The 25,181-nt window shown below is 42.0% G+C and overlaps 1 protein-coding gene across 1 annotated transcript in view; it reads right to left on the reverse strand.

The window, feature by feature from the left end:
• Positions 1-25,181, reverse strand: part of LOC148376686 (uncharacterized) — a 61,180-nt gene that overhangs the window by 11,186 nt on the left and 24,813 nt on the right. Inside the window, exons 2-5 of the mRNA XM_088349896.1 lie at positions 20,575-20,774; positions 8,459-8,545; positions 5,283-5,360; positions 1,912-2,151 (exon numbers count right to left, since the gene is read on the reverse strand). Of these exons, the coding sequence (XP_088206022.1) occupies positions 1,912-2,151; positions 5,283-5,360; positions 8,459-8,545; positions 20,575-20,764 (595 nt within the window). The 5' untranslated portion in view covers positions 20,765-20,774. The remainder of the gene's footprint in view (positions 1-1,911; positions 2,152-5,282; positions 5,361-8,458; positions 8,546-20,574; positions 20,775-25,181) is intronic.

Genomic DNA, 25,181 nt, shown 5'->3' on the forward strand with positions numbered 1-25,181 from the left:
TTTCCGGCAATGCAAAATAAAATTTCACTTTTGGATGAATTGACTAAAGTATTATTGCAAAGGTTGTACGGATTATTTTTTCTGGCCTTTTTTTCAGAATTTTTCCTTCTTTTTTTCTCTTGCTTTTGTTTCTTTTTTTCTCAGCTTTTCACTCCTTTTTCATTTTGGTATTTTTTTCTTTTTTGTTCTATTCCCCTTCTTTTAAGTCATTTCGTGCACAATTTTACATAATATTGGGTCGTTTAGGGATTAAAGAAGCCAAAACAACCTGAAGAGCCGTTTGGGACCCGAAAGAGCCGGTTCTATTTAGTGAGCCGAGCCGAAGAAGCCGGTTCTCGAAAAACTCTACTAACTTTACTCAACTTCGTTCGACTTCAAAATACCGCATTTCGAACACCGCATCAGGGGAACCCGTGTATTTTTACCTTCATGCACTGTGACTTTGACTTAATTTGCTTCTTAATTAGCAATTTTGCGCCCTGATTTTTGTGAGCTGGCTAGATTTTCTTGATTTTCTTGTGCGCGGAAAAGCTGGTTGAGTTGCGTTTTTAGAGTCGCACGAATTGTAACGACAAGGAACACAGTTTTTGGTTTAAAATAAATAGACCTTTTCAAAAGCACTGTAAGAGCTTTCGGCAGCAGTCCATTGAATAACTGAGAGGACTGAGGACATTATTATCTGGTTTAGATTTACTTGAATGCTTAATACTTACTGCTAGCTAGAAGACCTTTTAAAATAATGATAATAAAAATAATAACAATTATAATATTTTTATTGGCCGGTCCAAATTGTCCCTAGGTGTGAATGGGCGAGCGAGTTGTCTGTCCCTGTGTGTCCTGCGATTGGCTGGCAACCAGTTCAGGGTGTCCCCTGCCCACTGCCCGATGATTGCTGGGATGGGCTCCAGCACCCCCGTGACCCTACTGAGGATAAGCGGTGCAGCTAATGAGATGAGATGAGATGAGATAATATTTTTAACAGTATAGCTATTGTTCCCTTAACCACCAGGGTTGTAAGGGCAACATTTCCGGTGTCTTGGACAAGCACAGCCTGGTTGCACCCATGCTTCTCCAGGCCAGGCTTGAACCAGGCACCTTTCAATGTACAGTTTTTATTATATACATTTAACATACATTATTATATTGTTATTATAATAATGTTAATATAATAATTATTTATTGTCATTATCACGGTTGCCATGGTGCCCAATTGGCCCCGCCCGTGTGGTGCCAGCTGCGGCTCATTAACAGATTGGCTTTCCGTCTTTTTAAGCTCAGTGCGCTCTCTCTTCGTTTGTCAGTCCGTCAACGAACTTCTGACGTGGGTTTCGACACAGTTCTGTTCCTGTTAGTATTCCCTGTCCGGTATTGTTCCCGTTTATTTTGTCCTGTTTAATTTCGGTTTCCAGTTTTGTTTCCGGTACTCAGAAATGTATGACGTGTCGTATGTTTGATATACCTTCTAAAGTTTAACTTATGTGTAAACTACGCTGCTGTTAAATGAACTGGGTATCTAGGCTACTATTTTCATCCATTTACTTACTGGCATAAAAAGGATTTTACTGATTACTTACCCGATAAAGACCGGCGTTGTGTACAACAAGAACAAGTCATGGACTTTGTGCTTATTTGAGATGTTATTATCTTCGATCCAAAATATTTTTCTGTCAATAGGCTGCTGTAAACTGACATGAATTCCGCCATTCTAGTTCAACAATTCGAGCGCATCTTGGCTAAGTCTCATTTGTTTACGAACACGGAAAGGGGACTTTAGGGACAATCATATTTTCCGACTTGATTTCATAATTTCAGGCCACGGACATTGACGAAAAGCATGTCCAGAACATGCGTTTTAACTCCCGAAATTTAACCCTTTTCAGGTTTAGCATGCAAACAAAGAGTTCCTTTTACCTGGATTGCGGTCCAAAGAATGCATGCCTGGACCACCAGATGAAAATGGATCACTCTGTTTGAAGGGATTGTTGCCACCGGCTGGAGTGATGTTTTGGGGCTCCATAGCAAAGAGGCCAGAGCTTCTCTGCGTGTCCGCCGCTTTTCCTGGCCCCATCTGACCCAGAGGGGCATTGACATTCGTCTGGAATGGCGGCATGCTGGAACCGATATTCCCACTCATTCCAGTTTGAGAGAATCCTGGAGGACAGGAAGATGAGATGTTTAACAGGCCCAATTTAATTTCTCATTCAAATTCACCTGTTTTACTTTGGCCTGAGTGTTATATCCTGTAAAACCTGATATTATACTAAGGCTCAGTCCCATTATTTGCTCTTTCGCCCACCAACTATGTCTTGATTATATTTACCCTTCTGCTGTTGTGGTAAATACACTTGCATTTGTAGAATAGATTTGCATACATGTAGAAATTTAGAAAGACTTGCTTACAGTTGTGGGAAAAGGTCGGGTTGACATCGCTTGAAGATACTCTTGGCAGACGATTAAGTTTCGTTGAAGATAGCGTGCAAGGGACGGGACGCTCTGAACTTGATACGTGATACAGGACCGCCTTTTGGGGTGTAATCGAAGCTTAATCGTCGCTACCAGCTTTAAAAACATTGTCATGTTCCCAGCTCTCTGAGAAACTTCATTGACGCATCAATAAAGTTGTATCTCCCTCCCACGCAGCTGGCTCCTGTCCATTTTCCTTATCCACACATGAGAAGACTTTTCTCTCGATTATCGAACCTGCAATTTCCCCAACACTGCTTCTTCTACTGGAGACTCCGGTAAAAACAGGGGTGGGGGACTATGCGCTACAATAACAGCCGAATCATTGACACACACTGCTCACTCGATATAGAGTTTCTAGCAGTATCGTGTAGACCCTTCTATCTACCGAGAGAGCTAACTGTGGTCATTGTGCTTGCTGTTTTCGTTCCACCGGATGCTAACGTTAGCATAGCGCTAAATCTCCTGCCCGTTGCTAACAATAAACAGCAGCTTGCACACCCCAACGAGCTTTTATCGTCGCCGGCGACTTTAATCGGGCATGTTTAAGGACTGTACTTCCCAAATCCATTTAATACGTGGACTGAACAATTAGGGAAAAAACACTGGACCGTGTGTACAGTAAGGTCAAATATCTAGTTGGATCTGCCCATCTCTGTCTGTCCCTCACCCCCTCATACACCCCCCCTCCGGAGGAAAACAAAGCCTATACAACAAGGACAGTACAAACATCTTCTTTGTTCCTTTATCTCTTTGTTTTCCTTATATCCTCACTGTAAAATGTGGGACTGGAGTGCCACGTCCAATTTCGTTGGCACAATATATCCCATGTTGTAACTATGACAATAAAGGTATATTCTATTCTATTCTATTCTTTTATCTGCACCGCTTATCGTCAGTAGGGTCGCGGGGATGCTGGAGCCCATCCCAGCTATCTTCGGGCAGTGGGCAGGGGACACTCTGAACTGGTTTCCAGCAAGTCACAGAGCACAGAGAGACAGACAACTGCCCAGCTCATGAACCTGACATTCATGTTTCTGGAATGTGGGAGGAAACAGGAAGCCTAGTAGCTGTATTTGGCAAAGGAATTATGACTCAAATAATTTGGAACATACTTACTGCTTTCCAAGTCACCAACACTACAGGTTCAATATCACGAATCAAGACTTCATGCTGCATTGTTAGTGTCTAAACATGTGCAACAGTTGGTCATTCCTTTTTTGCTCCTTTAATTTCCCCCACTCCAAAACAGTAATATGGAAATCGCCAAAACATGTAAATAAGCCATCAGACGAGTACTGCACTTCACTCTTGTTTGTTCTTCCTCGTCTTTGCCAGAACCACCTCCCCTTGGCCCTTTTGCTTGTCCTACATCCCCATCTGTTGAAACTTATGTTCCTTAACACAGCATAAACACATAGCATTGGTTCAATCCCTCCTACGATTGCTTCCAGTTGGTCGGTAATGCTGAAGGGGTGTGACTAAGGAGACGATAGGATGCTCCTGCTTTTTTCCATCTTCGCAACATTCGCCTTCTGCTGTCTCAGTCGGATGCGGAGATTATAATTCATGCATTTGTTACCTCCCGTCTTGATTACTGTAATACACGACTCTCCGGTCTCCTGAAGTCCAAAATCAAAGAGCCTTAAGCTAGTACAAAATGCTGCAGTGAGGCTTTTAATTATTTTCCTTTCCTTTGTATTGTCATTCTTTGTAACAATGTACACAGAACGAAATGTCGATACACCTGACCCGTTGTAGCGAGCCGATGCAGCCGCAGCCAACAGAGGGCGCCGCCATTTTACCAATGTTATAAGTCTTAGGTATGACTCGGCCGAGGCGCGAACCAGCGACCTCCCAGTCTCAAAGCGGGCGCCTTACCATCTAGGCTACTGAGCTGGTTTAACTCGGAGAAGAAAGTTTGATCACACCCGATTTTAGCTAACCCACATTGGCTCCCTGTTAGCTTAAGGTGTGATTTTAAGGTTCTGTTGGTAGTATACAAAATCATGCATGGACTTGCTCCCTCATATCTTTCAGATTTAATTTCCACCTATGTTCCGGTCCGGAGCCTTCGCTCTGAAAACGCTGGTCTACTAGTGATCCCAAGAGCCAAGAAGAGATCCGCAGGTTCGAGAGCGTTCTCCATTCGGGCCCAGGTGCTGTGGAATGCTCTTCCCCCTGAGATTGGATCTGCAACCTCTGTTGAAATGTTTAAATCTAAGCTTAAAACACACTTCTATTCCATAGCATATGAATAACCTATATCTTATGTTGACGATATCTGTGTATCGGTGTATTACTTGCCCTCATGTAAGTTTTAGATCAGGTGATGGTGTCATAATAGTCTGTGGTTTGCAATAATCTGTGATCTGTGCAGCCTTTTGAGTCTCTTTGTGATTAAGGGCGTCACAAATAAAAATGACTTGACTTGACTTGACTCCTGACCTGAGTTTGTGAAACAGGGCTTGTGTTTCTCCACCATACTCTACGTTTCGGATAAGAATGGGCGATTCTTACCCTCAGCTTGAACACCCTTTGCTAGAGGAAGGAATACAATTAAGGGAAAGAGATGGTTATGGAATTGAGCCTTAGTTCAACTAAATGGTGGAAAACACTACTTCTTTTGAATACCATCTTTCTAAATTTTGTTGTACCAACATCTATACAAATACCAGGTCTGGTTCTTGCCAAACGTATCTAATTGGTAACAACCATTGTTTGAAAATCACTTGGTTTGTCAATTCAACGTTAACAAATATTTGCTCATTTAAACAAATGACAATCTATAAAGTGATTATATAAGATCAAAATAGAACCTAGAAAGGAGTCAGGCATGCTGGTGTCCTTTGCCTTATTCTGGTTCCATTGGCCAGGCATCCCTCCCATCATCGGACCTTGGGAGGCAAAAAGGAGGTTAGTACATATGCAGAAAAGTTGACTTAAAATCATATAGTGTATCAAAAGAACGAATCCAGAAATCCACTTCAAAAATGTTTTGCTCATAATCATTAGTTTATGTTCCTAAAATTTCAATGTGAACCTGTAATTTTGGTGTCTGGGTTTTCCCTTAGAGATAAGGTGAGAAGCTTAGTCAGTCGGGAGGGACTCTGTGTAGAGCAACTGCTCTTACGCATTGAGAGGAGCCAGTTGAGGTGGCTCGGCATCTGATAAGGATGCCTCCTGGACGCCTCCCTCGGGAGGTGTCCCGGGCATGTCCCACCGTCAGGAGGCCCCAAAGGCGACCCAGGACACACTGGTGAGATTATGTCTCTCGGCTGTCTTGGGAACGCCTCGGGATCCCGTCGGATGAGCTGGAGGAGGTGGCTGGGGATAGGGACGTCTGGGTTTCCCTTTTAAGGCTCCTGCCCCCGCGACCCGACCCCGGATAAGGGGAAAATAATGGATGGTTGGATGGATATAATTTTCATCAGTTATGTCTTTTCTAATTACTACTTTTGGATCTGGGTATGCCAGCCAAATTGGTTAGCCGTGTTATTAAAGGTTAGTCATTTGGTATAAAGTCCATCCCTCCATTCTCCATTGTCTTCTGCCTACCTGGGGGGCAGTTCGTGGTGGCAACAGCATTAACAGGTAAACCCAGGCGGCTCTATCCCCAGCCACTTGATCCAAATCATCTAGCTCTACCAGGCCATCCAAGAGACAAATCGCTTCAGCGTGTCAAGGGTTGTCCTTGGTGCTCCTGCTGGAGAGACGTACCCAGAACAACTATTTAAGGAGTTGCTCAAAAGGCATCCGAACCGGGTACCTGAGCTACGTCAGCTGGTTTAACATTGAATCCCTCTCGGATGACCAAGCGTCTCACCTTTACTGTAAAGGGTGCCTGGATACCTGGCAGTGAAAACTAATTTCTGATGCCTGTATCAGGGATTTTGTTCTTCTGGTTATGACCTACAGCTCATGACCATAAGCAAGGGTAGGAATGTAGATTACCTGGTAAATCAAGAGCTTCATCTTTGGGCTGTTAGAAAGTCCCCAGATACAACTAATATTTGTTTGTTTATTTCGGGTAAAGTTAATAATACAGTTTGATCACATGACCCCGATTTTAGCTAACCTGCATTGGCTCCCTGTTAGCTTAAGATGTGATTTCAAGGGTCTGTTAGTAGTATACAAAAGCATGCAAGGACTTGCTCCCTCATATCTTTCAGACTTAATTTCCCCCTAAGTTCCGGTCCGGAGCCTTCGCTCTGAAATTGCTGGTCTACTAGTGATCCCAAGAGCCAAGAAGAGATCCACAGGTTCCAGAGCGTTCTCCATTCGGGCCCCAGTGCCGTGGAATGCTCTTCCTCCAGAGATTCGATCTACAACCTCAGTGGAAATGTTTAAATCTAAGCTTAAGACACACTTCTATTCTATAGCATATGAATAACCTATATTTTATGTTGACAATATCTGTGTATTATTTGCCCTCATGTAGGTTTTAGATCTGGGGATGGTGTCATAATAGCCTGGAGTTTGCAATAGTCTTTGATCTGTGCAGCCATTTGAGACTCTGTGATTAAGGGCTATACAAATAAACATGACTTGACTTGACTTGACTTACCATTTAGGAAATATAATGCGTATAGCATTATTAGGAGTAATTTTTAAAATTCTGTACAGTTTTCACAAGCTTTACTCACCCAATCTATGTATTTGAAAAAACAGAAACTGTTATGTCATAGTTTGAAGTAAAACGATGGCGGGTGAATCAACACATTTCAATCAGGGCAAAAATTCGTAAAAATAATATCCCTGGTTCGGGATACCACAGACCAGCCACAAAGGTTATAAAGTACAGTGGAACCTCGGTTTTCGAACGCCTCTCAGTTCAAAAAAATCGGAGTTCGACCAAAAATTTAGAGAAATTCTTGCTTCGCTGTTCGGTCAACGCTAGAGTGCGATGCTGAGCGCCGTACAGGTGTAGATCGTGTAGATCGCACCCACCCCTCGTGACCAACTGTTATCACGTGCGCACTTGCCTCTTTTTGCTTTCGCTTTTAATATCGGTGAACGGAGTGTTTTAGCCCCTAACTATGCCTCCGAAGAAGGTCGGTGCAAGCAGGACAGGTGAAAAAAGAAAAGTTGTTCGTACAACTATTGCCTTTAAGAAGGACATAAAATATGAAAGAGGTGTGCGAGTTTCCGATCTTGCTAAGGAATACAGCATGCGCCTTCTGCTGACCACCACAAAGGTAAGAAATCCTATTCATAATTTTTTTTTTTTACACGTTCGTGTTAGCGTAATCTTTCGTACAGAAGATTACGATAACACGGACGTAGGATTAGCCTGGGTTAGCTTTATGATTCGAGGGAAACATTCAGGGTGTTGGAACTGAGCCCAAAATTCAGGGTGTTGGAAGGGAGCCCCCTTTCCAATGAAGCGCTAGCCACTTGTGGTGCTAAATGACTTGTAAACGACCTGATTTTTTAATTTTTACACGTTCATGTTAGCGCAATCTTTCGTACGGAAGCTTACGATAATGCGAACGTACAATTAGCCTGGGTTAGCTTCATGTTTACATTAAACATTCATGGTAAACATTCAGGGTGTTGGAACGGATTAAAACGATTTACATTATTTTTAATGGGAAAATTGATTTTGGTGATCGAACAAATCGGTTGTCGAAAAGGGTTCTGGAACGGATTATGGTCGAGAACCGAGGTTCCACTGTACTCCTATTCCCTGGACCACTACTTCTTTAACCTACTCCCCTCTGGTAGACACTACTGGTCCTTTAAAACAAAGACTAACAAGCTCTCAGACAGTTTCTTTTCCAGGCCATCACCACCTTAAACAAGCACACAAGACTGAAAAAAATGTAGGTCCTACTATATTTAGAGAAAAGTAAGAGTATTCATATCTACTTCTGCTTTGGGTTTATGTTGCTGCTAATGTCATTGCACTCTTTATGATTGAACTTTTGTGGTTCTTGTTATCACTGCCAATGAAGACAATTCTATTTCATTTTTCTTATCAACAAACTCTTACCAGACAAGTAATCGGAAGTAAATGTCGGCTGTCCAGGTGGGTCTTGCCGTCCCCCTGGTAACGTCATTGAGGAAGTCATCCCTAGACCTGTCAAACAAAAAAAAACATTGATATCATCAAAAGGTGATACAGATGATTCACTCGCATCCGATGATCATCACCCATTTTGGTAACTAGACCTGGACGATATGCCAAAAAGTCGTATCGGTCGATATCGGTAATTATCGCGATAATTATCATAATTTTTTTTCTTTTCCTTTCACATTTTAAGTCTGATTACCTCCTCTGAATGGAAATTGACAGAATGTGATTCCGCTTTAACCAATCTTTTATGTCAGACCAAAGACGAATGGGGACAAACTCATCTCATCTCATCTCATTAGCAGCACCGCTTATCCTCTAGGGTCGCGGGGGTGCTGGAGCCCATCCCAGCAATCATCGGGCAGTGGGCAGGGGACGCCCTGAACTAACCAGTCAATCGCAGGGCACACAAGGACAGACAACTCGCTCGCTCATTCACACCTAGGGACAATTGGGACCGGCCAATCCACCTGAAATGCATGTCTCTGGAATGTGGGAAGAAACCGGAGTACCCGGAGGAAACCCACGCAAGCACGGGGAGAACATACAAACTCCGGACAGGAAGTCCGGTAGCTGGATTTGAACCCACACAGGAGCTTCCCGAGACTTTAGAACAGTGCCGCAAACGCGCTAACCACTGCCCCACCGTGCTGCCCTGGTGACAAACTATCACACAATATTTCACAAATATGAGGATCATTAATCAAGAGTATACCTTTTCAGAGGGGGGCTGGTTGCATGAATACACAGATAGCTGGCTCACTCAGGGAAATTTCTTTTCATGGGTCTGCAAGCACTAGTTTGAGGATGAATTATTTTTCTTTATTCTAGCAGGTGATGCTTTTTTAACTGGTGGGATAAGTTTTTCGTGTTGGTCTTGGTCAGCAGAGTTTGCAGTGCACGTCACCACTCAGTTTTTGATCAGACTCGAAGTAGCCAAAATACCTCTAAGCAAGTGAAGATGGGGGGGCCTCTCCTGTTCAGACCTTTCAGCATGTTTTGACTTATGACCATTCGACTGACGAAAAGCGGTATGTACGGAAAAAAAATTTGGGATGTTGACAAATATCCGGACATTGCTGTAAGTTAGATTTTGAATCTTGTGCACCTATTACAGAGTGGAGGACAGTACAGTAGTGCTTCTTTCCACCGCTACCGGCATTTGGTGGAGCTGTGAGATCTCACCCAGCATCCACCCCGAAGGAGAAATCCTACTAATTCCTAGTTTGTGTGTAAACCTATTGTACTGAATCTCCAGCACGCCAAGAACTTTTACATTGCATCCATTCAATATGGTTGGTGTAAAGTGTAAAGAAGAGGCGAGCCGTTTCATAGGAAATAAAAGCGGAATAAGAAAGCTTGATGCGGATGAAAAAATGGTTGGATCACTTTTTTTTCATCCACTCTCTACCACATAAGAGGATTTCTTGAAGCGCATCTTCCAAAAGTAAGTTAAACTTATATAGAGTATAATATTTCATGAAATTTTTATTCTTAAGTACAAAACAATACAGGTTACTTATACAAGCCTTAAACACACTTATATAAACCTTAAACATAGAAAATATAGCACTGAAGCAATTTATGAACAAATTCAACTTACAAACGATCTCGTTTGTAAGTAGGGCAGCGACTGTATATATTTTGACCTGTAGAAAGATGGGCTGTACTTGCCCAAGACACACCACAAGAAATGGTGCCTCTACAACCTTATTAGTTAAGGGATCTAACCAACCAACCAGCATGCTGGCTGTTATCCTTTTCTCATTTTGACCAAGTTGTAGTACTTTCCGCTTTCACTGTGTGAGCCACCATTCCTGCGAAATGATTGGCTGTTCCTAATCGCCTTCTTAATCTCCTGAATATTGGTCCGTAACTTTAGTTTTCATTACATTAGCGCCCCCATGCTCTCTGGTTTTCGGGTGGTGACATTCCAGTTTCAATTATCGATTTATTGAACGTTTTATTATTTATCGCAGCAAAAATTATATCACGGTAATCAGGGTTGGGTAGGGTTGCTTTAACTTGATTACTTTCAATTACTTTTGGATGACTCCAATGCCAAATATAATAACAAAAGACAAAAAAACCCCTAAATATGAATAAAATGATGACTCACAACACGTGGTAAGCTTTCTCTCCTGGCTTTGATCTCTTTGATCTCCGGCAAAACGAACATCAAATGCGACAGAAACAAAATGAAAATAAATCCAAACAGCTTGCCAACATCATTTTTGCCGTTCCATGTATTCCGTTACTCCCCAAGCCTGCACAAAATGTATTAATTTTATTCATATTTCGTTTCTTTTGTCTTTTATTAGTATATTTGGTATTGGAGTAATCCAAAAGTAATTGAAAGTAATCAAGTTAAAGAAACCCTACCCAACCCTGACGGTAATAATCTGTATTGTTTTATTTCCTCATCTTAATGGAAATCATCAGGAGCGACAGAATGCAATCTTTTAGTTTTATGGTAGTCCAAAGGGGACATGTGGATGTCCTCCTCAAACAGTTTTTACTCTCCTCGCTGACTCATTACCTGTCAATCCAAACCTAATGTTTACCTGCCACTTGCTTCTCGCACGTCAAAGTTTTTCCAACACTTGCTGCACCAGTGACTTAGCATCTCCTTCTGTTAGGGTGCATGCGAGTATTTGCGTCTTTGACAATGACGCATAAAGACAAAACATGTCGCTGAAGGGTCGATCGCCATGGTTACACCAGAAGGGAATGACAGCATCTGCGGCTACTTCATCCACACTCGCTCTTGGCACTCGTGTCTCAGGATCATCACGTTAGCATGTGCCAGTGAAGGACATAAGAGTGACAATCGGGCTACTCAGGCATTGAGTGATGATACACACCATTCGATAGCATATTGCTACACAAAACATGAAGTTTAGGATGATTGATTGATGATGAGGCTTTAATTAGTGATAGTAGGCACTGAAAATCTATCTATCTATCTATCTATCTATCTATCTATCTATCTATCTATCTATCTATCTATCTATCTATCTATCTATCTATCTATCTATCTATCTATCTATCTATTTATCTACCCTGGTCATATCCCTTGAGTGGGTGACCGACAGCAACACATACAAAAACAAATAAAATAAAAAAAGAGATAAAGTAGCAAAAAACACACACAATTTTTTTTTGGGACCATGGCCAACCCAAATGCCCAAACACCCACAAACAAGTTAAGCACCTCGACATCCAAGTTGGTCATGCTTTCGTCCCTCCAGATTAAACGGGACACAAGAAAGTGGTCAGGGTGACACAACACACTCTTCTGTTCAACAGCAGGGCCCGAAAGCTTTCACTGGTTTACCCCTGCCGCATCATACAGGTGCCCTGCCCATCAATTAGAACACGTCTAAACATCCCACTATCCTTTTACAACACCTCTCCACTCATTCCTATCACCAATAAAAGCTCTAGCTTCCACTAGATTTAGACCTCATTCCTGCAGTGCACTTATAACACCGTCCATCCACGTCAATCGCGGTCTCCTTCCATTGACTTCTGCTGTGTAGATCCTCTTCAACATTCGCTCCTCATCCATCCTCTCCATGAGTCCAAACCAACCGAGTACTCTCTTATCCATAAACTTGCTCAGTTCCACGACTACTCCAGTTCTGTCTCTCACAATTTCATTTCTCAATCTATCCAATCTTGTCCCTCCTAACATACTCCTCAAACACTTCATCTCAAAAACATTTAATTTCCTTCTCAAATCTGCGTTCAGGCTCCTAGTCTCTGCACCATACAACACAGTCGGCACAATCACACTCTCATACAGTCCCCTCTTAACATCCATACTCATACTTTTGTTGCTCATGCCCACCTCATATCCTGTATTGTCCTGTCTTTTTCCGACTGCCTGCCTGGTGGTGATACGAAGGAGAAAGTCGATTTGAGATGAGTCAGCGGACCAGCGTTTGACCTGAAGCATGTGAACGCCTGCATGGACCAGCTGGCAGAGATGGGAAACTGCGTGGTGGCCGTCATAGACTTTCTGGACTAGTTTACAGACTGGGGGCGTCGCTGCTGTCATGCACTTTCCGGACAAATTTTCAACATGTTACCTAGTGTTTACTATGTTTGTGTACTGTAATGCTAAATGTAATTCACCCTTGTCATCCTGAAAGGGGATTACCATTTGTGAGGTCCCCTCTCAAGGTTTCTCTTTTTCCTCACGCTGAGGTTTTGAGTTGTTCCTTGCCCGCATGTTGGTTTAAGATCAGGTCATTGTGTCATTGTAATCCTTTGCAGTCCTTTGAGACATTTTTGTGATTAAGGGTTATATAAATACATTTGACTTGACTTGACTTGACTCATCACTCTCCTCAGAGCACCCAAAAACTTGCTTCCTTGATTCACTCCGTGCAATACCTCGCAGTCCATTCCACCAACTGCAGCCACATCACAACCCAAGTACATAAAGCTTTCAACTTCTTCCAGCACCTGTCCATGCAACCGTATTTTGAACGCCATGCCCACTCAATCACGTGACCACTTCATCAGTTTTCTCTTCCCAGCACTAAAAATAAGGAAAATAAATCAATGAAGTTTCACTAGAAAGGAGAACAAGTGAGGACTGTGGAAAAAATACTCAAGATAAGAGAATACCAATCCGTTCTGAAGGTCCTCGACTGAGCCCCGCTTTATTATGTCAGTTTCTAGGTTACAAAAAAACAGATGCACTCTAAAAGGTGTGGGATTCAAAAAACAGCAACATTGTTGGCCAATAGTGCCAATGATGCAAACTGTGCAAAATAGTTTAAATAACGCACAATTGTGAGGTATAATAGTGAAAATGACACAAAAAATAGGCATTCTGTGCAATGTCCATTGAAGCTCTTGAGATTTGAGTCCAAGTCCGAATTTGACCCGAATTCTGTCTCGGGACGAGTCTTAAATATTTTACATTACAAGCAGCGGTTATCTATCACGAACTTATTTTTTATCAACCCGTTATTGTTCTTCTTTGCCTCTCTGCCTCTCTCTCTCTCTCTCATAAAGTACAATAGGACGTACCGCTGCTGTGGTTTATGGCCCAATTTTCAACCCAAATGAAGAATTGCCGTAAAAATTTCCCGACAACTATCTTGCCATCCGTCATCTGCACCGCTTATCCTCAGTAGGGTTGCGGGGCTGCTGGAGCCCATCCCTGCTATCTTCGGGCAATGGGCAGGCCACACAAAGACAATCAACCATTCACTCGCTCATTCACACAATTAGAACCGGCCAATTAACTTGACATGCATGATTTTGGAATGTGGGAGGAAACCGGAGTGCCCGGAGGAAACCCACGGGGAGAACATGCAAACTCCACACGGGGACGCTGCGGTAGCTGGACTTGAACCCTGAACCTCTGCATTTTTATACTATCTTGTTTAACTCGGGTTTTGTTACAATAGAAAGGCTTTAATTTGTTATCATAAATCGCCACTCCTCCTCCCGGGTCCTCACAGATAAAATGTGACATTTCTTCAGGCTCAGTGATGCAAATCAAGTTAATTCGTCAGGCCTAGGCTGGGTCGGGCTGGATTTTTAGGCCTAATTCTACCTTAACTTTGCAGGCGTGTAATATGAACAGAAGTAAGAAGAACTAACTTACATAATATTTTATTGTTTTGTTTAAATTGTTTTGATTGTACTAGATTATCCAGTAGGGCAGCACGGTGGCGCAGTGGTTAGCGCAGTGGTTAGCGCAGTGGTTAGCGCAGTGGTTAGCGCAGTGGTTAGCGCAGTGGTTAGCGCAGTGGTTAGCGCGTGTGCATCACAGTTCTGAGGTCATGAGATCGAACCTCCTGCGTGGAGTTTGCATGTTCTCCCCGTGCTTGCATGGGTTTCCTCCCACATTCCAAAAACATGCATGTCAGGTTCATTGGCCGGTTTGAATTGTCTGTCCCTGAGTGACCAGCAACTGACTGGAAACCAGTTCAGGGTGTCCCCTGCCCACTGCCCGAAGACACCTGGGATGGGCTCCAACACCCCCGTGACCCTACTGAGGATAAGCGGTGCAGATAATGGATGGATGGATGGATTATCCAGTGACAAAGCTTTTTGTGAGCCATGTGACCAAACATCTTCTCAGCTAGTAACCATGCATGATGCACCAGGCATTGCATTAAGGTTATGCATTAAGAGCACTATCTTTACTCCACGCTCCTATATACTCTTATATATAGATATTTATAAATACACCCAATACATCTTGTGCATCAGCATGCTGAACACACATACACCGAACGTGGGGCCATCACATCTGGAATCCAGAAAGGCCTCGGAGGACTGCAGTCATTCTTCAAGGTCAAACTCCTTCTTTTAAGTCAAACTGCATTTCTGCATCACTAAACTGAAAGCTCTCCCGACATTTTTTTGTCCGAGTAAAAGCTTCCGAAGCTGGGAGCTTCCCCCAAAATAGCTACCTGCTGCGTGGGTGGGAGCACATAGTCTTAAATCAACGTCATTGTACTGCAGCATCTTAAAAGATGCAAAGCTGACCTTTTCCTGTCAGGTCCACATTTATTGGGTATTTTTTGATGATGAGAAAACACAAACAGGTAAATAGGAAAGATTTAGAGGTCTTACAGGTCACATAAAGAGCTTTTGATTTCTGTCCAAGGGTTATGCTTCTGTGGCCTTGGGTGTGTGGCGCCCGCCCCGAGACTGGGAGGTTGTGGTTCAAGCCTCGGCCGAGTCATACCTAAGACTTAAACATTGGTACCCGTTGCCTTCCTGCTTGGCGTTCAGCATTAGGGGTTGGAATTGGGGGGTTTGGTCACCTAATGACTCCCAACACCTCAGTTGGGTTGAGCGAGGGGGCTGGGAATCCTCTCCTCTAAATCAATCTCCCAAAAAGAGTGAGAAATGACTCTAGCCACCTCCCACTAGGGGGATATGGCTGTGGTATGTATTCATATTTAGATTAATTTACAGCTGCATTTCAGAGGTTATATTTTCTCGGTGGTCTTTAAATGCAACTTGCCCAAAAAAGAACTACAAGCAACATTTGACTAATGACAGAGATCGGCTCAGGCAAACTGCTCGTAATTGAAATCGGATACACAGTGTATACTTGCATAAAGATGCTTACGAACGTGCAGGGTTGGGTAGGGTTACTTTAACTGGATTACTTTCAATTACTTTTGGATTACTCCAATACCAAATATGCTAATAAAAGACAAAATAAACTAAATATGAATACAATTATGACTCACAACACGTGGTAAGCTTTCTCTCCTGGCTTTGATCTCTTTGATCTCCGGCAAAACGAACATAAAATGTGACAGAAAGAAAATGAAAATAAATCCAAACAGCTCCCCAAGCCTGCACAAAATTTTGTCATTTTATTCATATTTCGTTTCTTTTGTCTTTTATTAGCATATTTGGTATTGGAGTCATCCAAAAGTAATTGAAAATAATCCAGTTAAAGTAACCCTACCCAACCCTGCGAACGTGATCCGGACAATCCTACGTAAGTTGAATTTGTTCATAAATTGCTTCAGTGCTATAGTTTGTATGTTTAAGGTTTATATAGGTATGTTTAAGCTTTGTAGAAGTAACCTGTATTGTTTTGTACTAAAAAATAAAAAAAAATATAAAATAATAAGCCCTATAAAGATAAATAAAGTTAAGTTTAACTTACTTTTGGAAGATGAGCTTCAAAAGTTAGGCAACCTTCTCTTCCGTGGTAGAAAGTGTCCGAAAAAAAGCGAACCAAATATTTTCTCAACCGCATCAAGCTTTCTTATTTCCACTTTCATTTCAAATAAAACGGCCTCCCTCTTCTATACACTTGACACCAACCATATCGAAAAGATGCACGAGACGTTAAACAATAAAAATGTCAAAGTTCTTAGCGCGCTGGAGATACATCATAGTATGTCCAAACACAAAGTAGGGAGAGGAAGTCGGATTTCGTCTTCGGGGTGGATGCTGGGTGAACTCTCATAGCGCCACATGCCGGTAGTGGCGGAAAGAAGCACTACAGTAACTTACAGCAATGTCCGAATATTTTTCGTCATCCTGAAAAAAAAAAAACGTTTTACATCGCTCAAATGTGCGTAAGTAGGGGAGCGTCTGTAAATGCTTGTATCGTATATAAGCGGACTCCCTATAACTCTTTTAAAATTGCCACATACTAAAGAAATATGAAAATACGTATTTTGATAAAAACAAACCATAATATAAATATGTAGATAATAAAGAGTATTAAACCAGTAATACATTGAATTGTCATTAATAAGCCAGGAAAGGAGAGTAGACGTGGTTGCCCAATTGGCCCTGCCCGTGTGCCACAGTTGCCATGGCGCCTAATTGGCCCCGCCCGTGTGGCACCAGCTGCAGCTTGTTGACAGATTGGCGCCCTGTCAGTATTTGAACTCTGTTCTGTCAGTCCCCTTTTTTCGGTCCGTCTGCGAATCTCTGTTTTTACACGGCAAGCTCTTTTTCGCCCTTCCTGTTTTTTGCTCCTGTTTGTCTCCCGCTACGATCTGTTTTGATCTCGACCACGTCTGCTCTCTCGTCCCGAATTACGACCTGTTTTGATCTCGACCACTTCTGCTCTCCCGTCCTGAATAACGATCCGTTTTTGATCTCGACCACGTCTACTCTCCTCTCCTGGCTTTCGACTTGTTTCCGATCCCGACCACGTTTTTGCTCTTCTATCCCGTCTAATGACCCGTTTTTATCGTTCCCGACACCGCCATCGCTCACCACGGAAGTCCCACTTCCGCGTTGAGAGCGACCTGACTCCCACGTCCAGCAATCCCCGGATTGTGGGCGCAACCCTTTCCCTTTCTTCTAATAAAACTTGTGAGAAACGTTAAGCGAGTAGGTCCTGTCTCCGTTCTGGTCATGATACCTTCATGGAACATGATTCAACTCTTATGTACTATAAAATTTGGATGTAAGGCACCCCTGATGATAAGCCGCACCCAGTACATTTTTCAAGAAAAAAAAACAAACAAAAAAACATGTTGCACATACATAAGCCGCACCTGACTATTAGCCGCATGTGCCCACCATGAAACATAAGATATTTACAAAGAAAGACTGTACAGCGAAATAGTTTCACTGATATACGCTGCATGTTTTCTTTCTCTATGATGACATTTAGATGAGTTGAGGATTTCATTAGCAGTGGACGTCAAAGTTTTGCACGGTGAGAAGCTGCACTTCCATTACATCATGGTCACCTTCACATATCTGCTGCAATCAGCACACTTAAAGGGCCATCTTATTTATGAGCTCTGACAGCTCCGGACCAGATGTGTGTGTTGCTGTGTGAGTGGTTGCATAGAAGAACCAAACACAGCTTGAATGTGAGGGTGCTGATGTTGACGTTCCGTTATACTGCGGTGCAGGCACACGTGTCACTCACTGGGCTCTATGTCAGGGGTCGGGAACCTATGGCTTGCGAGCCATATATGGCTCTTTTAATGAATATATATGGCCAGGACATAACATTTAACTACTGCACATTACAGTAATCCCTCGGTTATCGCGGTGAATGGGCACCAAAACCACCCGCAAAAAGTGAAAATCCACGAAGTAGCTACACCGAAACAGGCTACTATGAAATGTGTTTAAGTGCAAGGGTTATGTTCCCCTTATTGTGAATCTCAATAGTTTAAGCTTTCCCATGATATGTAGCACCGATTTCAGTGACTGGTGACATCGCAGACACAATTTAAATTACCGTATTTTCCGCACTATAAGGCGCACCTAAAAGTCTTATTTTTTTCAAAAGCTGACCATGCGCCTTATAATACAGTGCGCCTTATATATGGATCAATATTAAATCGCAAGGTCTCGCAACTTACGCAACAGCCGCCGACCCGATTTTCCCCCGAATGTGGAGTAGTCCACGGTGTATGCTGGGATTTATATACCGGCGTTTCATTGGCTAACCAATGTGTCAATCATCATTTGAATCGATCGCTATTGGCTAAAGTTATTCGGAGCCTCGGATAGGCTAGAGGGCCGAAACAAACCCTGCAATTGGCCGAAAAAGATGTGTCAATCATCAGTCAAATCGATCGCTATTGGCTGAAGTTATTCGGAGCCTTGGATTGGCTAGAGGGGCAAAACAAACCCTGCAATTGGCCGAAAAAGATGTGTCAATCATCCGTTAAATCGATCGCTATTGGCTGAAGTCATTTTTAAGTGACAGAGAACACCTTTAAACTTTGCTATTGTCATAACTACTGAGTATCAAAAATGTATGTGTAATTTAATATTTTTGGGAAGTTTTGGGAGGGTTTTTTCTTTGTTTCTATTCCCAGTTTCAGTCCTTGTTTCTTAGTTTGGACTTTGTAAAATTTGGTTTTTGTTTCTGATTTCTTATTTGGACTTTTTAGTCGCTTTGTTACCACATATTTGTTTGTTACTTTAGTCCCGATTTTGTTAATAAATACAGTCCTTGTTTTTAAGCACCACTGCCTCCAGTTCCTGCTTCCCCCACATGGGTCCATCACTGGCAATACTTAATATTGTGGCAGGAACACAGAAGATGGAATAAGATAAAAGAAAATAGGCTCTACTCTCCCCTATCCCGCTCACCTCCTTCTAACCAGCCCAAACACTGGTGATATGAGAAAAGCAGATAGGCGCAGTGCAAAACAATTCTAAAGGCTCTTCGAACTCAGCTGGGCATTGTTAACTCATACTTAGTAGAGAAAATATTACAATTCTAAACTTTTTAAGGACACCTAAAACTACGCACCCCACCTTTCAACAGAAGAACATTATTTTCAGTCTACAGACAGCAGTTGCATGGTTTGTCCTGGTAACATTTGACCAGCAACACTCCCAACCTTAAAATTTTACATTAAAAATATGTTTTATATACCGTAAATTCCGGACTATAAGCCGCTACTTTTTTCCTAAACTTTCAACCCTGCGGCTTATTCAGTGATGCGGACAATTTATGTAATTTTTCTAACGGCCGCCAGCGGCGCTCGAGTACAAAAGGTAAGATTTAGACTGGTGGAATATATGCGCCGAGGAAGACTGCAACTTCTTGGCTTGTGCATGAATCAAATTAGTGTAAACATAACCTCATTATGCAAAATGCAAAAAGAAAGGCACATGACGCAGCTTTCAAGCTAAAAGCAATCAAGCAGTCCGATAAAGAAGGAAACAGAGCACAGAATCAGGAGTGGATAAGAGTTCCAGCGACAGTGACAGCGCGAGTGAGGCTGCGGGACCGTGGGACGACGTCTATATGACAAAGTTTCTTTCCGACACTGAGGAAGACGACTTTGATGGCTTCAGTTCTAAGGAGGAAGATGAGGACGGTTTACCGTGATTTTTACAAGTACGGTATGTTTTTATTTATCAGACCCGTTTACTGTGTTGCGAGCGTGTTGCTAGCGTGTTGCTACCATTAACTGCCCTGTCACAGGCACCGTTTGGGATGAAAGTTATATTATTATTATTAAAGCTTTGAAAACTCTATCTGTGTACCGTATTTCTTTGTAAATATGTGTAACCCATGTATAATATGTATTTGCAACTGTATATTTTTGTCATGTATTTATTTGTATTTATTTTAGACACTTATTCTGACAAGTTTTGCACGGGCGAATCAAAAAGGAGGGCCGGAACAAACGCGGGGTGACGGGAAGTGGGGACCGGTAAAGGTGAGTGTTTGTGGACACAGCGGACAATAGTAGATATATATTTTTCCTACCCTTACCTTTGGAAATATACACTTTTTTCCTTGGATTACTTTCAACGGGACCCGGACTCTGCAGGTCAGCATCAAACCTGTGATTTTTGGACTGTGTACTTTAATGAAGGACATTTAGTTCCAATCGCGGGACTTAAAGTCGGGTTTGGGTTAATTTTGTGTTTGTCTTACATTTTTCAATGTGGGCACACGCGGCTTATATACAGGTGCGGCTTGTGTAAGTACAAAATGGGTTTTCCTCTTAAAATGTGGTGGGTGCGGCTTATAATCAGGTGCGCTCTATAGTCCGGAATTTACGGTAGTAAGGATCAAAACGGCTCACCACTCCTGGCGTCTTTTCCATCCAGTAAAGGTCGGTAATCACTCTTGGTCATTGTTTCTCCAACCTTGTCATCATAACTCTCTTTTTCCAGAGCGCTCATAAAGTCTCTCTTCAACAGGGGCTCGGCAGGGGTCCCACCTGGGATGCCACCTCCGCCCCCACCCAGAGCATCTCGCAGGGTCAGGTCCATGGTCTTCTAACTGCAAAGGACAAATACAGACAAATACCATATTACTTATATTACTCCAGCTCCATTACATTAAGCAGTGCACAAAGTCTTCCCAACCAAAACTCATTCAAGCATGCTTCGATGACCCTTGCTTTGTGCGCTGGTGCGCAAACATGAAGGGACAGAAATAATAGTTGACGCAATTTCCGGTTAGCTTGAGAAGCTGGTTGCAAATACATAAATAATGAATACACTTGTTTGTGAAGTTCTTTATGTGCAGGGTTGGGTAGGGTTACTTTAACTGGATTACTTTCAATTACTTTTGGATGACTCCAATACCAAATATGCTAATAAAAGACAAAAGAAGCTAAATATGGATAAAATGATGACTCACAACACGTGGTGAGCTTTCTCTCCTGGCTTTGATCTCTTTGATCTCCGGCAAAACTAACATCAAATGCGACCAGGGTTGGGTAGGGTTACTTTAACTGGATTACTTTCAATTACTTTTGGATGACTCCAATACCAAATATGCTAATAAAAGACAAAAGAAGCTAAATATGGATAAAATGATGACTCACAAGACGTGGTAAGCTTTCTCTCCTGGCTTTGATCTCTTTGATCTCCGGCAAAACTAACATCAAATGCGACCAGGGTTGGGTAGGGTTACTTTAACTGGATTACTTTCAATTACTTTTGGATGACTCCAATACCAAATATGCTAATAAAAGACGAAAGAAACTAAACATGGATAAAATGATGACTCACAACACGTGGTAAGACAAAATAAACTAAATATGAAGGGGACGTCCAGTATGTATCGATTTTTATTGGAGTAGAATTGGTGGTTTTTGTACAGTGAACACATGTCAGAATCAGGGTTGGGTAGGGTTACTTTAACTTGATTACTTTCAATTACTTTTGGATTACTCCAATACCGAATATACTAATAAAAGACAAAAGAAACTAAATATGAATAAAATTACTAAATTTTGTGCAGGTTTGCGGAGTAACGGAATACATGGAACGGCAAAAATGGTGTTGGCAAGCTGTTTGGATTTATTTTCATTTTGTTTCTGTCGCATTTTATGTTAGTTTTGCCGCAGATCAAAGAGATCAAAGCCAGGAGAGAAAGCTTACCACGTGTTGTGAGTCAAAATTTTATTCATATTTAGTTTCTTTTGTGGCAGCACGGCGGCGCAGTGGTTAGCGCATGTGCGGCACAGTTCATGTCTTGGGAACCTCCTGTGTGGGTTCAAATCCAGCTCCAGACTTCCTGTGCGGAGTTTGCATGTTCTCCCCGTGCTTGCGTGGGTTTCCTCCGGGCACTCCGGTTTCCTCCCACATTCCAAAGACATGCATTTCAGGTGGATTGGTCGGTCCAAATTGTCCCTAGGTGTGAATGAGCGAGAGAGTTATCTGACCCCGTGTGCCCTGCGATTGGCTGGCAACCAGTTCAGGGTGTCCCCTGCCCACTGCCGGATGATTGCTGAGATGGGCTCCAGCACCCCCGCGACCCTACTGAGGATAAGCGGTGTGGCTGATAAGTTGAGATGAGTTTTTTTTGCCTTTTTTTAGCATATTTGGTATTGGAGTCATCCAAAAGTAATTGAAAGTAATCAAGTTAAAGTAACCCTACCCAACCCTGTTCATGTGAACTCTAGTTCAATTACTTAAAGCCCCAGTGTCGATGGGACTGTATTGTCTAATGCAGGTGTGTCCAAACTCCGGCCCGGTGTCCTGTTACGGCCCATTGTCAAATTGTTGCTGGTCTGCGGCCTTTGTGTTTAATACATTAAAAACAATTTTCCCCCAAAAAATCACCATTTCACCAGATGATGGCAGTAGCCCCTTCGGCCCCCTGACCTTGACTATCTGTGAGAATTTTAGCCCACCCCATTGAGAACAGTGGATTGTTTGTATAAGACCTTTTTTGGGGGGGGAACCCTGATTTTGCCCAGTTTCACCCAGACCCTAGCTCCAGAGCCCCCCAAGTAAATTGATTTTGAGACCCTGATGACTGTAATGCACTACTCTCCGGTCTCCCAAAGTCCAAAATCAAGAGCCTTCAGCTAGTACAAAAATGCTGCAGCGAGGCTTTTAACTAACACAAGAAAGTTTGATCACATGACCCCGATTTTAGCTAACCTGCATTGCTTCCCTGTTAGCTTAAGATGTGATTTTAGGGTTCTGTTGGTATTATACAAAACTTGCTCCCTCTTATCCTTCCGACTTAATTTCGCCCTGTGTTCCGGTCCGGAGCCTTCGCTCTGAAAATGCTGGTCTACTAGCGATCCCAAGAGCCAAGAAGAGGTCTGCAGGCTCGAGAGTGTTCTCCGGTGCTGTGGAATGCTCTTTCCCCTGAGATTCGATCTGCAACCTCAGTGGAACTTTTTAAATCTAGGCTTAAACACCCTTCTATTCTATAGCATATGAATAACCTATATTTTATGTTGACGATATCTTTGTATTGTTTGTTATTGCAACATCAATTGCAGCCTGGTCATCCTGGAAGAAGGATTACCTCATGTGCGGTCCCTTCTCAAGGTTTCTTCATTTTCCTCATGTTGAGGTTTTTGAGTTTTTCCTTGCCCTCATGTAGGTTTTAGATTAGGGGATGGTGTGATTATAGTCTGTGGTTTGCAATAATCTGTGGCCTGTGCAGCCGTTTGAGACTCTTTGTGATTAAGGGCTATACAAATGAACATGACTTGACTTGACCCCTGTTCTAACGTAATACTGCATCTTCAAAAACGGAAAATCTGGATTTTCCGACCGACAAATTGCATTTAACGGTCAGAAATTGATAACATTGGGGAAAATGAAAAATAATTTTACGACACAAATTTCCATACTTTAGTTACTTTACTTATGATACAGCGATTTACTATATCACGCAGACCCTTGCTTGGCGCTCAGCATTAATGGTTGGAATTGGGGGGTTTGGTCACCTAATGACTAAAATGGCTGCACCCTGTTTGGCTGCATCGGCTCGCTTTTAACTGTACGGGTCAGTTGTATCGACATTTCGTTCTGTGTGCATTGTTACAAAGAATGACAATAAAAGTAAATTCTATTCTATTCTATTCTAGATAAGACCAGGAAAAATTAAGAGCTTTTAGGATCAAATTAGAGATAGAGGGATGTTTGGACGCGTTCTAAGGGATGGGCAGGGCACCTCTATGATGCAGCAGGGGTAAACCAGCAAAAGCTGTTGGGCCCTGCTGTTGAACAGAAGAGTGTGTTGTGTCACCCTGACCCGAGTAACACAGCTTTCTTGTGTCCCGTTTCATCTGGAGGGACGGAAGCATGACCAACTTGGGTGCCGAGGAGCCTAACTTGTTTTGGTGTTTGGGCATTTGGGCTGGCCATGGTCCAAAAATGTTTGTGTGTGTTTTTTGCTTTTTTTTCCCCTTTTTGATTTTCTTTGTTATTGTATGTGTTTGTCTTGCTGTCGGTCACCCCTCTTTAGATATATGACCAAGGTAGGTAGGTAGGTAGGTAGGTAGGTAGGCAGATAGATAGATAGATAGATAGATAGATAGATAGATAGATAGATAGATAGATAGATAGATAGATAGATAGATAGATAGATAGATAGATAGATAGATAGATAGATAGATAGATAGATAGATAGATAGATAGATAGATAGATAGATAGATAGATAGATAGATAGATAGATAGATAGATAGATAGATAGATAGATAGATAGATAGATAGATAGATAGATAGATAGATAGATAGATAGATAGATAGATAGATAGATGAATGGATGGATGGAATGATGGATAGATAGATAGATAGATAGATAGATAGATAGATAGATAGATAGATAGATAGATAGATAGATAGATAGATAGATAGATAGATAGATAGATAGATAGATAGATAGATAGATAGATAGATAGATAGATAGATAGATAGATAGATAGATAGATAGATAGATAGATAGATAGATAAATAGACAGATAGATAGATAGGTAGATCGACGGATGGATGGATAGATAGATAGATAGATAGATAGATAGATAGATAGATAGATAGATAGATAGATAGATAGATAGATAGATAGATAGATAGATAGATAGATAGATAGATAGATAGATAGATAGATAGATAGATAGATAGATAGATAGATAGATAGATAGATAGATAGATAGATAGATAGATAGATAGATAGATAGACAGATAGATAGATAGATGGAATGATGGATAGGCAGATATATAGATAGATCGATGGATGGATGGAATGATGGATAGATAGATAGATAGATAGATAGATAGATAGATGGAATGATGGATAGGCAGATATATAGATAGATAGATAGATAGATAGATAGATAGATAGATAGATAGATAGATAGATAGATAGATAGATAGATAGATAGATAGATAGATAGATAGATAGAATGATGGATAGGCAGATATATGGATAGA

Source organism: Urocampus carinirostris, chromosome 1, assembly GCF_059441175.1.
Source record: "Urocampus carinirostris isolate Australia breed hairy pipefish chromosome 1, RoL_Ucar_1.0, whole genome shotgun sequence".
Taxonomy (NCBI): domain Eukaryota; kingdom Metazoa; phylum Chordata; class Actinopteri; order Syngnathiformes; family Syngnathidae; genus Urocampus; species Urocampus carinirostris.